Consider the following 15,208-nt stretch of genomic DNA (forward strand, 5'->3'; position numbering starts at 1 on the left):
GGTGAGTGAAGATTCATGGAGGAGGTTACCTTGCATTTCCTCTTCTGTAAAATGGTGCCAACCTCACAGAGTTGAGAGGATAAAAAGAAACATACTAGACTCCAAATCAATGTATGTTGTTAAAATGGTGATAAACGTGTGCTGTCATTTCTTTTTCAAACCACTCCCAGGGTGGAGAGAATTCTGAGGTTTTAAAGGACATTAAAAAAAATGTTTTTGCAAGACCTGTGATCTTATTCAGCTTCTAAAAAAAGGCCCTCTTGAAAATATGGCAACAAAAATTCCTCTGTTAAACTTGACATTTTGTCATTTTCTGTGCCTAAAAAAAAATTACAAGTGTTATTTTGCAGAAGTCTTTCTATTTAATATATGCAAATATTTTCCAGATTAAAATTTGAGACTCAGTGTTTATAATTACCCAGTGACATAAATTATCCACTTCAGTTCATTGAGAATAGGTCAGGATATATTTAAAATAGATTTTACAGCCGTGTGTTACAGCCTCAGAAATAATCTTATATTTTGACTCCTCCTAATTTTACCTGACCAGAATTTTGATTGATGCTTCTGCCCACATTTACTAGAGAAGTGTATCTCACTTCGTACAACTGTGTTCATGAAAAATAAGAAGGTAAATCAAATTATTGGGAATCAAATCACTATAATGTAGTATTAAATGATTTTTTACTTATTGCATGTTTCCTTTAAATAATAACTCCTCTTTTTGTGTGTTTGATTTTTCATTTGACATGCTTTCTTAAAGCATGGACCAATTTTACCAGTTTCTTATCTCTATCCCACCTGCTCCCCCATTTACCAGTTTCCATATCTCTAGAATAAGAGGAAATTTGTCTAATGAAATAAACCAAGATTTTTACCACACATATATGTTGTGACTAGTGATAGACCTATTGACTTAGAGGTCAATTTATATCACTGCATGATTATTTTACCTGCGGTATAGAAATTACTACATGTAAACTGCCACTGTAATTCCATGTAAATTAGACAAAATGGATCAGAAAGGAGCAAAGAGATGTTTTTAAGGTTTGTTTGGTTCTTTTTGGTCTAGAGCCAAAGTATGTGCTGATTTTCATGGCTGCTCAATTACTGTATTCTTACTTAAAATTGTGAAGCCAAGAGCTTTGCTGTGCTTTACCGCAAATCCACATTTGGATTAATTCTCATAGGAGCTTGACTGTGTGCTATCATAAGCTTGCCTTTGTCCATTTTGTTTGCTAAAATCCAATATTATATGCTATCCCTTTAACAGGTTAGTGTATACATTTTGTTTAATGAAGAAAAGATGACAATCTCAAAATGTTATTGAGTGTACTTTTTTTAAGATTTTGTTTCTCTGCCATGTGATAATTGGCAATAATCACCAGTGGTGTAATTTAGGGGTGGACTTGGTAAAGTTAGTTGACTCTGTTTTTTCTTATAATGGAATAGCAACAAGAGAACTCTAGGATCGGTATAGCAAGAGACCAGTTTGGAAGTTAGAATTCTGAGGTCCCTTTTCTAAATTTTTGAAACTCTTATAGTGGGTATCTGGTAAATTACTGACCATTTGCCTAACTTTATCTTACTTAATTGTCCTGGCTTACAGCAGTAGAATATCTTGTGAAAATTTTTGTTGTACATAAGGCTGTTTTACAGATAAAGTGATTTTCCTTCGTTTAGAGAAGTTAATTCACCTTTCTGAGTATTTACAGTTCCCTTATGTTATCCCTTGCTTCTCCTGGCTGATAAGGGTAATGACTTTTCTGTAGCACTTAAATTTAGCACCTGGTTGTATAGAATTAAGGATAATTTATGCATGTTTGGCTTATTAAGCACAAATCAACAATTTGCTCTACTTGACAGTAAGAACTATTACATGGGTGGAATTATGGGACTGTATTCTATTAAGTACTCTAGTATATGGGATTTAGGAAGATGTGCCAAATCAGGAAGTCTTAATTTAGATGGTTAAGAGTATTTAACTCTTGAATTTTCCGTATCTGATAGTGTAAGCAGGTTCTTGGATGTTGAATTGATAATCTCCTTCAGGAGACATTGTTTTTGTAGTGTATAGAGAGCAAAACTAAGAAATAAAATTTATTAAAGTGGAATCTTAGGCCGGGCGTGGTGGCTCATGCCTGTAATCCTGCCACTCTGGGAGGCCAAGGCGGGCAATCCAGAGTCAGGAGTTCGAAACCAGCCTGAGCAAGAGCGAGACCCCGTCTCTACTATAAATAGAAAAAAATTAATTGGCCAACTAATATATGTGGAAAAAATTAGCCGGGCATGGTGGCACATGCCTGTAGTCCCAGCTACTCGGGAGGCTGAGGCAGGAGGATCCATTGAGCCCAGGAGTTCGAGGTTGCTGTGAGCTAGGCTAACGCCATAGCACTCACTCTAGCCTGGGCAACAAAGTGAGACTCTGTCTCAAAAAAAAAAAAAAAGTGGAATCTTTTTAGACATTTTGTTTCCTTATATCCTCCTTCATCTTGGTACCATTACTTTGAAATTAAAATCATTTATCAAGACTAGAACATGATGACGTTTGAAATAAGCTTTTCATTTCAAAAATATTTGAAATAAGCTTTTAGTTTTATGGTGTTTATATAGACTTCACAAATCACTATGTAAATGATTTTTCATAAACACATAAACAATAAAGTAGCCTTTTTAAAAAACCTTTTAGTGACCATCTCTTGAAAATATAAAGCTTCTCTCCTCTTTTTCCCCACCCTCAACTCAAGGAGTTTAACTCTGAAAGTGTTCGCACTAAGTATTTATCAGCAAAATATTCCTGCATTTCATGCTCACAGAGGAGCCATCTGATAAAAAATTTTGGCCTCCAGGTACCTCTTTACTGATAAGGGGGTATCCAAATGGTGAGCATGACATTTCATTTTAGGTAAGCAAAGATCTACCCACCCCCTACACGTACACATACACAAACATACAAAGTTAATAAATTATCATTTTGGCTTATGAAAAAGAAAATCCCACAGGGAAGCTCTAGGGAGGACAAATCACACTGTGTGATCTCCCTCCCTCCCTGAAACATCTTGAACCCTGTGAAATCAAGTAAAAAATTACCTTTAAAGATCTCTTTGAATGAGAAAGGGCAGCCTTATAGGAAGTTTTGAGAAATGAAGGACGATCAGCGTTACCCCTTTTTCTTGGTAGAAAGTTTATTGCCTGCATACCTTTAAGCTTTGGGCGCTTTTTTAGATACCTGTTGATAAATTCTCTTGCCCTTTCCCCTCCCCTGCTTGCTGCTGGAGCCTTTTGCCTTTTCTTGTGCATTGACTGGAACCCCTACTCCTGTTTGCCTTAGGGCCATGAATCCTCAGGCCTCTAGAGTTAAAGTCCTAATGATGTGCATTGTGTGCAAAGGGTTTTTTGTTTGGTTGGTTTTTTGTGGAGATTTATAATGTAAGTAGAAAATTAATACTTCCTATCATGTGGATTTCATTCTAATGAAAATAAAAACAAGACTAAAATGTTATGACACTGACCATCCTTCATTTCTCTAACCCCCCTGCAAAGTTGCCCTTTCTTGTTCAAAGAGATATTGAAAGGTAATTTTTTACTTTATTTCACAGGGACCAAAATGTTTCAGGGAAGGTAAGGAGCACACAGTGAGATTTGCAGTCCCTGGGTATTGCCCTGTGGGATTTTCTTTTAAATAAACCAACTACAAGCCAACAGCCACAAATATATGACTACATCACCAAGTCCAATGATTCCAGTTGCCCTATTAACCCTGCTTCTTTTATCCTCCTTGATTCTTTGATATTTTTTTGTCTGTATTAAGCTGTAATTGTTTTATAAAGGCTTAGTTTCCCCCATCTGTACAATGGAGATGAAAATATTCTTCCTTACCTCACAGCATTGTTATATGGATCAAATGAGTTTTGAACTTGTGAACAACTACACAAATATTTTACATTTACCTATTAATGAAGGATTAAGATGTTCAGTGCCATTTTTGGTGACTGAAGACCTAAAGGAGCTATATATTTATGCCATTTTTCCTAACAATTACTTTCCCCATGTTTTAGATAGAAATTGATTTGGAGTGGTAATATTGACTATGTCCAATGTGCAGTGATTATCACTGCAAAAGCAAAACACCGATAGTTAATCAATGAAGAATTTTAGTATGATTGTGATTATGCATTTGTGGTTTATAACCAGAATAGTGTACAAGAATTAGAATAATTTATCATGACAGCATTTCCTTTTGATCTATGATTGCCCAAAACCTAGAAGTTCTCAAACAGTGCTTTCACAGGTATAATTAGCATTATTTGTTTTGCTGTATAGTATTGCAGAGTATATATAACTTTGGTTACCTTAGTATTATCTTTCAAAACATAATACTTGAGGAAGAAATAACTCTTCAACTAGTTAAAGCTCATGCTGCTTGTGGACAGTTGTGGAAGGCTCATGGATATAAGGTAAGCTAAAAATAATGATAAAGATAAAAGGCAGCTGGGCCCAGTGACATGCACCTGTTGTTGCTGCTACTCATGAGACTGAGGCAGGAGGAACATTTGAGCCTAGGAGTTCTAGGCCAGCCTGGGCAACATTATGAGACTCTGTCCCTAAAAACTAAAATAATAAAATAAAAGCCATTATAATGTTTGCCACATTGCTGCACAGTTATGACAGATTTTATATTGCCTTTATGTTGAAAGTGTACCCAGTTTTCCACCTTTTGCTACTACTGTATAAGCACAAAAGGTAATAGTGAATCCTAAATGTGATGGTATACAATACATTAATTTAACAGATATTTACTGAATCCCTTTTAAAAACCAGGAACTGTTTTAGGTGTTGGAGATAAAGCAATGAAGAAAACAAAATCCCTATTCTCTTGGGGCTAACATTCTAGTTGGGGGAGGCAAATAAATAATATATGATATGACTGATGGTGATAAACAATATGAAGAAAAATAAGATATCATGATAGAGAGGGGAAGGGTTGGTATATTAGATAAATTGGTCTGGGAAGACCTCTTAAGGTGACCTATGAGCAGAGACTTGAGGTACTAGAGTATATGAGCCAAGGAGATATTTGGGAACAGGGTGAATACAGATTTTTTTCTAGGAAATTTTTGTGAAGGGAAGCAGAGAAATAGGATGGTAGCTGACCCCTGTCCTGAGTGTTTAGTATACAGTGGTGAATAAAACAGAAATAGTTACAGCCTTTACAGAGTTTATAATCTAGTAGGACAGACAGATGATAAATAAGTAAGCAAACAAATATATAATTATGGAGGTAGTGAATAATATCAGCCTGGTTTTGTTGGCTTATAAATTTCCTTGAATTCAGGGGTATTAGAAACCCCCAAAGCAATTTCCCAAGGCCAGTTCTGGCATAAAGTATGCTTATCTGAAGTCCTGTTAAAGATACAAAGATTTCCTAAAAGCAGTGATTAATAATAGGCAGTGTACTGGTGGCAGAATTCCAGCGTGGCATCTGTGAAGCATCTTGCCAAAAACCAGTTTGGGTTGTTTTTGAATTAAATCATCCATCTATGAGCACTAACGATATCTGGGAGGTGGTTTGGTAGGGAGAAGTGGGGAGGACATTCTAAGTGGGAGGAATAATGTGATAGTACAAAAGATGACAGTTGTTGGGGACATAGCAAGGATTCCAGATTCATTTATTTGGAGTTGAAAATATGAGACTCAAGATATAATGCCATAGCAACAAGAAAAAGGTGTAGAAGAGCAAAATCTTCATTATACTAGAGGAAAACCCGAGATGGAGAATTAAAGGGACCTAAGAATTAAACCTTTGGGTTTTTTTTTTGTCTCCACTGCTCTTTCAACCCAAACCACACAGTCTTCTTTTTTCTTTTTCTCCCTTACTACTTAATAATGAAGTGAAGTTTTAAAACAAGGGATAGTCACATTTTCTGATTTTTATTATTATACTAGTTGTCATCTTGTTTTAAACTAACCAAAGTGATGGCCTGGTTTAGTTATTCTAAATAATATTTAAAAGTACTATACTGTATATGAATTTATTCATTTCCTGTCATACTTTTTGCTTTCCACCTAGGAATTCAGGTATTATGTTTTCTTTAATTTTCTGAGGAGTACTCTTTTTGTACATTGGTACATAAGTCTTGAAGAGTAAGAAGTCACTGTAAATAAAGATGGTAACAATTCTCATATTTTTCTGTTTTAATTTTTAGAAATGTAGCTGAGTTTGATAATTCTTCTATTCTTTTTTCCTATAAGATATTGTAATCTGCTGTTTGTGACATTAATTGGTTCCCTAAAAAATTCTAAATACTTTAATGAACAAAGATTTCAGTCAGGGAAGGAAATTAGTGCGTATATATATATATATATATAGATATATATCTATATAGATATATAGATATGTATATAGATATATATCTATATAGATATATATCTATATATATATATATATATATATATAGTTTTCAACTAAATGCTTTTAAAAGAATACACAGAGAGGGAAAACAGAACAGAAGAAGAATTATTTTTATTAACTGTTTTTCAAAGCTCTTACTATAAAGTTGGCAGCTTTCAAAATGCCAACTGTGGCTATTGGATTATTCTAAAATAAGCATTCACAATCTTGTTTTAAGGACTTAGATCTGGTAGCAAAGTAATAGAATCAGAAAAATCCATAACCTCTATTGAGCACACTACTTTCTCTTATTTGAATGTATTTCCTACTAAGTGTATTGGCAGTTTACTAATTAGCTTTTTCATTAACATCTAATGAAGTTGGTATGATAAAAAATTGAATAAAGGTGTACTTATTTGACATGACGAGATACAGAATCTGCTGCAAGGTTCCAGCAGTCATTACTATGGACAAAATTTGTAGTTGAACACTTAGAATAGAAATAAATCTTGTTTGTAATTAGGAAGTTCACTTGCATGACCCTTCTGTAGTTAGAACAGTGTTGTCTTACACAGTGCCCTCAATCTAGTTTACAAATAGAAGGATCCACTTGTCAAACTAAAGTACCCTTTAGTTTGAATACTAAACTAGCACATTGATAATGAGTACCATATACAAGCTAAGGCTGTTTTAATGGTCTTTCCTCCAACACTCCCCTTTGTCCTACTTGTTCATCATTACCATTGACCTAATATAAAAAAGAAATGTTTATCAAATTTACAGGTGTCTAAAAATTGGAAGGGACAATTAATACCATAAATCAGTGTTCTCAGCACTGGCTGCATATTAGATTCAACTGAAGACCTTTTAAAACTAAGGGTCACTGGATTATTTATGGATAAAATGATATAATGTCTGGAATTTAAAATACTCCAGAAGGGACAAATGAAAGAAGTTGAAAAATGTTGATAATTATTGAAGCTAGATGATGACTAAATGGAGTTTCCAATATATTATTCTTTTTTTATATGTTCAAAAAATTTTATAATGCAAAGTTGAGGAAAAGATAGGTTAAAACTCCACATTATTCCAATTTTCAGTTTGGGTTGAAGAGAATCACTATTTTTGAAGATAAATATCAAGATTCTGAAAGATCTGAGCACGGTTGAAATCAGTGAGATAAAATTTAATATGAGTAAAATGTAAACTGCATTTAGGTTTGTTTTTTTTAAATCAGCTGTATGGAATACCTAGGTTGGTACTTGTATTTATGAAACAGGTCAAAGTATTTTTGATAACAAGGTTAATATGATAACATATAGTGGCCCACAAAAGCTAATAATCTTAGACTGCATTAATATTAATAGAACCATGGAGCCCACAACATAAAAAACCTGTCTTTGTTCAGACCATATCTGGTATACAGATTTGAATGACACATTTTAAAAGAAACTTTGACAAATAAATTGTTAAGGAAATGGTAGAAGAAATGAGACCTAGATGATCTCATACAACAAACAGTTGAAAGAACTAGGTATAATGTAAGCTAGGAGAAGAGAATAAATAAGGGGAAACAAGATAACTATAACTATAATATTTGAAGACCCGTCATTTGGAATAGAGTAGATGTTTTGTATTGTCCCGAAGTTGCAAGGAAGTAGCATTGTATTTATCCTAAGAAAGACCTCCCTTTTTCTTTTTTTGGTGAGTAAGAAATAACTTTGGTTTTCTATCTTAATAGTTAAAAGATGCTCATTGTAAAAATTCCAGAAAATACGTATAGATATAAAGAAAAAATAGTAATCACCTATGATCTCACTGCCCAGAGGTAACCACATATAACCAGGACTGGCTACATAATTTGTGGGACCCAGTGTAAGATGATAACGAAGGGCTTCTTGTTCAAAAATTAAGAATTTCAAGACAGTGACAGCGGGATATATAAATCCTTCCATATTTTAGAAAGGACTTTCTAATAAATAGAAATTTCCACTGATGCAATAGGCTGCCTTGGGAGAAGTTAAAACTCTCTGGAATTATTCAAGGAAAAAGGTAGGCTTTCTGTCAGGGATACAATAGAGGAGATAAATGTGCTGTGCATGACTTGTTAGGATATTTTTCATCTCAAGTCTATGGTCTTCTGTCTTTTCCAGCTAAAAAGAGTTGGTTCATAAACGATAATCATCTTCAAAGTACCTATTTTTTAAAATCATAGAATCTTTTTTGTTATCTTGCTATACCATTTAATAAAAAGTATTTCACATCAATTATGGTGGTGAATTTGTTTAAGATGATGGGTGTTACTTGTATGGCAGATGCTACCAAAGTCTCATAGACCTTTACTGGGATTTGGAACATTGGTACCTTACTCAGTTATACTCATTCAAGGATGATTTAAATTTCTTGATATTTTAAAATTTCTTCTTCTGTCATATAGCTGACAATATCTATACTCTTCCCAATTTAGTATAGCTATAAGATTTCCCATGTATAGGCTGATTCATGACCTTGAATGTTCAGGCTGTCAGAAGATGAACCTCTGTGTATATGGAGAAGCAACTCAAAATTGTCTGCTTGTTTTCTTGTACTTTTAGAACCCAGACATTAGCACATATTAATTCCTGAATGACTTGCAGAGACTTTATGATGATTACAGCTTAATGAGCTGAAAGTGTTCCCTAAGTGACTGGAAATGTATTCTAGCAGTGGCTTCCAAATTATTTGTTGCATAGTTTTATATTAACTGCCCGATTTTATACTTACAAAAACTGAACAATTTCCTTTCCATATAGTGTAAGACACTTATAATCTTGTGAACATTTCTGCTGCCAAATGTGGCATTAGGCCCAGCACAGTGACTCAGGCCTATAATCTCAGCACATTGAGAGGCCTAGGTAGGAGGATCACTTGAGACCAGGAGTTAGAGACCAGCCTGAGCCATATATCAAGACCCCATCTCTACAAAAATTTTTAAAAATTAGCTGGGCATGGAGGCACACACCTGTGGTCCCAGCAACTCGGGAGGCTGAGGCAGGATTGCTTAAGCCCAAAAGTTTGAGGTTGCAGTGAGCTATGATGATGCCACTGCACTCTGGCCTAGGCAACAGTGAGACCCTGTCTCAAAAAAGGGTTAATCTGACCTTAATCTTGCCAGTGATTTTGACCACTCCCTACATTCACATTGCTGCTGTTACCTTTACACAGTATCTTTAAAAAGATTTTTTAAAAAGCATATTTTTATCTGTTATTTGCTAAAACTCTCCTGTGTTTAATAAATGCTTTTTATTTGAAACTAATTCCTTAGTTTTGATAATTTTGCCAAGTTATTATATGTTTATTTATATATACACATCTATACACTTCTTTTTTTAAAATCTTTTTTTTTACATGGGTACTTTTTATAATGTCAGGACTTTTAGTGTGCCCATCACCCAAATAGTGTTCATTATACCCAGCAGGTAGGTTTTTACCCCTCCCTTCCTCCCACTACCCTCTTTTTGATTTCCAGTGACCGTTACATCTCTTTGTGCCCATGTGTTTTTTAAAATTTATACACTTTTATTCATTTGATACATTTTTATATGTCTTATACACTTTTTATACATACAAGTGCAGTTTTGTTAAGTCTAGGCTTCTAGTATAACCATCACCCAAATAGTGTACATTGTACCCATTAAGTAACTTTTTATCCCTTCCATCTTCTTACCTTTCTGAGTCTCTAATGTCTATTATTCCATTCTCTGTGTCCATGTGTACACATTATTTAGCTCCTACTTATAAGCAAGAACATGTGGTATTTGACTTTCTTAGTTATTTAAGATAATGGCCTCCAGTTCCATCCATGTTACTGCAAAAGACGTTTTATTCTTTTCTATAGCTGAGCATTAGTAATATTCCATGGTATATATTCCATGGTGTGTGTGTGTGTGTATCACATTTTCTTTATCTAATCATCCCTGATGGACACTTAGGTTGATGACTTTTTAATAGCCATTCTGACTGGCGTAAGGTGGTGTCTCATTGTGGTTTTGACTTGCATTTCTCTGATGATTAGTGATGCTGAGCCTTTTTTTCATATGATTATTACTCTATTCTATTTCTCCACTGGAGATAGTTACCTCTCTTGGTTGTCTTTTGCTACCTAGTACTCTTTTATCTTTATTTTGGGTATTTTTCACACTCCTATCTTCAAATTGAGAACATTCTCCTTTCCTCCATTTCCTGAGTAATTTCAATCACTTTTCTCTAAGGACACTAGATAGTTTGTTTAGCATATGTTTAGCTCTTACTTTTCTTTCTTTATCCTTGACTAAATCTCCAGTTTCTCATAGTCACTACTTCAATGCTGAAATTGATAGTATAATTGTTCCTATTATCCCCAAACTCACCAGTAATTCCCTCATCATTAGTTGAAGTATAATAATCATTTCTTCTGTCTCTTTTCCTCATTCCCATTTTCTATTCCCCGGTATCTCCTCCTTCATAATATTTGTCTGGGTTTCTTCATTTCTGTTTCATAAATAAAATCTTCAACTCATACCCTAACTCTTTTCATATCGGATAACTTCTTCTATAATCTGCACATGTTGTCACTGCCAAAATCTTCTTTCTTGATATTTTGCCCCCACTATCAAAATCCTCTGTCAGATTGCTAATTGATATTATGCTGCATCTGTGACCCCTATTTTTATTTTTTATCTATTCTTGTATTCACTCTCCCACCCTTTCCTTTCATCTGAGTCAAATTTCTCTTTATCTCTTTGTTCTATCTTTTATTCTTCTAATTTATCTCCCTCTATGTTTATAATAACTTCCTACCTCACATCTTCCAACTTACCTATATTCTCATTCAAAGCTCGATTTTTATGCAGGTAACAATAGGAAAAGAGCCAGAAGCCTGATTTATAATTGATTTAAATTTTTCTTAAAAATCTATGTGTTAAATTAAAGGGAAATGCCTGATAAAGCAAAACCAACATTCAGCCAATCAAAGCTTCCAGGAAAGGAAGGATTTCAGCTATCATATTGATATAGTTAAGTCAACAAACTTACTGTGCCTAGCAATATGTTGACAGTTAAGGATACAAACCCAGAGGTAGAGGACGTTGTTATTGTCCTCAAAGAACTAATAAACTAGGTAAGGAGAAAGAATAATATACATGAAGCACTTAGAAAGTAATTATTATAACCAACCTAATAATCAAATGCTAGGTTGTGTGTCCCTAAACCAAAAATCAGAAATCCAAAATGCTCCAAAAGCAGATGTTTTACTCTGTCCTAAGCATTGTTCTAAGTGCTTTATATGTAATAATTCACTTAATTTTTACAACAGCCCTTTGTGGTAGGTTCTGTTATAACCTCTTTATTTTACAAATGAGGATGCAGAAAGGGTAAGTACTTTAACTTGCTCAAGTTGGCACAAGTAAGTGACGAAACCAGGATTCAAACCCAGTTGGTCTCTACTACCAGATCCTACATTCTTATCTCCTATACATACAACCTTATGAAGGAGGTATATAAGTGCTTCAGATACATTATGAGATTTGAACAACTGAAGCTGACTTAACCCTTTTATTGAAAGATAATTATCTCAAACACTACTCACATTGGCATACTGTACTCTCTTCATCCCAAATATATTTTTTCTTTAAGAAAATCACTATAAGAACTCCTTGGGCTCGAACAATTTTTAAATAAATTCATTAGTTTATTATATGAAATGATATTGACTTTATTTATCTTTTATAAAGCCTTTATATCAACAGTCTTTCTATTACACAGGGCTTCTGGTTGGGACTCTGGATTCGGTTTTAGACTCTACTGCTAAAGTAGCTCCATTTCGCATCCTACACCAGACACCAGATTCTCAAGTTTACTTGTCAATTGCATGTGGTAAGTATGATTTTTTAAACATATAATTCAAATTAAATAAGGATACTAAGAAACTGAATGTTTATTTATACTCCCTAGTTGTTCTGAGATTTAGAAACACATTAAATGTGCAAGTTTACTTTGAGAGAATAGCAATACTTCTGTTTATTTAAGAAGGTTACAGATTATTAAGGTTTTTAAAAATCTATTGGTGTGAGGGACTTGAAGCATGTGGTTCAGCAGTGCTGATTCTGATCAGAGTTTGCTCACTGCCACTGCTGTATGTCTCTTTTCTTCAACTTCTGCTTCACCCAACTGTAGGGAAGATGAGAACATCCCCATGAAATGCATTGTTCCGTTTCTAATAACTCAGATGAGGAGAATCTGAAGTTAACTCTGAGCCCAAGACTTAAAAGTTGTCCCCTAAGAAAGTATAAGCCTGAAAAATTAAACCCTTTTTATTCACACATCTATTTTCTCACAAAAGGCAACATATCCTTGAAATATGAAGGAATGTCTTACAAGTAATGCTACATATTCATTCATGCCAGGCTAGTTCAGATGCTTCCACATGTATATAGTGGATAGAAAAGGAATAAGCATAATTCTTTCTAATAAAGCAAATAAAAATAACTTTTAAAAACCCGCATTCATAGTTTGTTACTGTTTTGGTGATGCCATTATAATGTTGGTCTAAATTAGAATCCCAGGTTTCTGGCCTTTTTAATTTTGAAAGACTGCCTTTATCTCTTTCTCTCTTCTCCCCCTCTCTTCTAAAGTGGATATACTCAAAAAAGGAACAAAAGCACATGAATTTGTGGACAGTTCATATGTGTGAACATGCAGCATATAATTAATTTTTTAGCATGTCTGGCTTGTTTTTGTATTTCTCTCTAAATTTCCTTTAGTGTTGCCAGTCTTTTCTCCTGGCTTTCTCAAATTGAATGCAATTTAAATTAAATGAAGATGACATTATACCTGCTGACATGAAAATTCTGTAACCTCACTCTAAATCTGGTTGGTAGAAATTATTTAGAAAAACATGTCCTTTATATGTTAAAAAAGGATGATTATATAACTCATTTCCCTGAATTAACCTGATACAGAAATATAGTTATTACCTACTAATGAAGCTTCCTTATACCTAAAGAATCAAAATAAAGGCCGTAATAGTCCCCATGACTTTTATTTGTGGCTCATTAAAGAAAGTTATTACTCTTGGTATGATTACTTTAGTAACATGAATAAAGTTCTAACTGATTTTTAGGGAAATAGACAATTTTGCAATGCCAATAAATTTTTTAATGTATTGGTTTTCATATATCATAAAACATACTAAGAAGTCAACATGACTGGGCACAGTAATACATACCTATAATCCCAGCTAATTGGGAGGCTGAGGTGGGAGGATTGCTTGAGGCCAGGAATTTGAGAGCAGCCTGGGCAACATAGCAAGACCCTCATCTCTAAAGAAAAAAAGTTAATATATTTCTTTTGGGTGAGATTTATATCATCCATGCTGAGAAGATCTTCAAGGTATGTAAGTAATAGGGGGAAATTGATGATATCAAGATATTCTTCAAGCCAAAGCAAACTAGAGCTAATAATATTTAATCTGACCCTCCACAAGCCACCCAACACTGATTCAGCAGCCACATGGGTTTAACCTTGCTACAGGGTTTCTGAACTCCTTCATGAAAATTTTTAAGCTTACTAGATCTTTTAATTAATGTGGTGACTCTGAGCAAAGGTTCCATGGCTTCCGAAATAAGTAGAGTGAGTGGCCACAATCGAAATACACATTTACACAGCATGCATAGGATTGTCACATGCATGCTGTTTTTAACCACACAGATTATAGAGATGGTATTAACTGTATTATTTGAAGACCAAAGATTGAATTATGTATATGTATATATAATGAGAATTATGTATGTGCACACATATATACATACATACACTGTAGGTACCTATATAGATACATATAGTCATCCCTAGGTATCCATGGGGATCGGTTCCAGCACTCTCCATAGACACCACAATTCATGGATGCTCAAGTCTGTTATATAAAATGGCAAAGTATTTGCATATAACCTATGTGCACCCACCCATATAGTTTAAATAATCTCTAGATTACTTACTGGTACTCTGTATACTCTCTTAAAAAATGCTGGTTACTCTCGAGGCACCAGTTACTGATATCTTGTTTTCAGAATTTTGTATCTTTTTTTCATGAGTTGTATTTACTTTTCTCCCATTTCATTAAATATTTTATTCTTTCTATTTATAATGAGAAATACTGTTCATGCCCACATATAGGGATGAAGTAGAGAATAAATGTAATACCTTTATTCCTTTATGACCATTTTTTAAAGTATATTTTATTTATTTTTGAACTAAGCTTTTAAATATTATATCAAGTGCAGTTTTGATGTGGAATTTTCCTTGATTGGTTTATTTTCTCTTATTATTCAGGAGCCAACAGAGAAGAAATAACCAAGCATTGGGATTGGTTGGAACAAAATATTATGAAGACCTTATCTGTATTTGATTCAAGTGAAGATATTACTAATTTTGTACAAGGAAAGATAAGAGTAAGTGGCATGGATATATTTTGTGGATGGAATACTACAATGTTTGACTCTCTTATATGTGGATCAAAAGTTGCATAGAAGGTCATTGTTTCACTGACACCTTTCACTATTAGTAGAGGCATGTTATGAATGTCAGAATCAATGCTAAAGAAAATTGTGAAGTCAGTGGTTTGTCTTTGGTGCCCTTGTGAGTGCTTTTAGGGACACTTTCATTTCAATATTTCTTGAGTTTTGAGTTTGAATAAACCCTTTGTTCATTCAAAAGAAGATATTTAGCACCTGTATTTGTGGTAGTTCCTTGTGAGGCATTAGTAAAAACCTCAGTACATAACTGGAGAAAATCTGCTCTCCT

General features: G+C 34.0%; 1 protein-coding gene across 1 annotated transcript in view; it reads left to right on the top strand.

Moving 5' to 3' along the window:
• Positions 1–15,208, top strand: part of TBC1D8B (TBC1 domain family member 8B) — a 72,909-nt gene that overhangs the window by 1,477 nt on the left and 56,224 nt on the right. The window contains exons 2-3 of the mRNA XM_012751124.2: positions 12,173–12,283; positions 14,738–14,856. Of these exons, the coding sequence (XP_012606578.1) occupies positions 12,173–12,283; positions 14,738–14,856 (230 nt within the window). The remainder of the gene's footprint in view (positions 1–12,172; positions 12,284–14,737; positions 14,857–15,208) is intronic.

Source organism: Microcebus murinus, chromosome X (genome assembly GCF_040939455.1).
Source record: "Microcebus murinus isolate Inina chromosome X, M.murinus_Inina_mat1.0, whole genome shotgun sequence".
Taxonomy (NCBI): Eukaryota; Metazoa; Chordata; class Mammalia; order Primates; family Cheirogaleidae; genus Microcebus; species Microcebus murinus.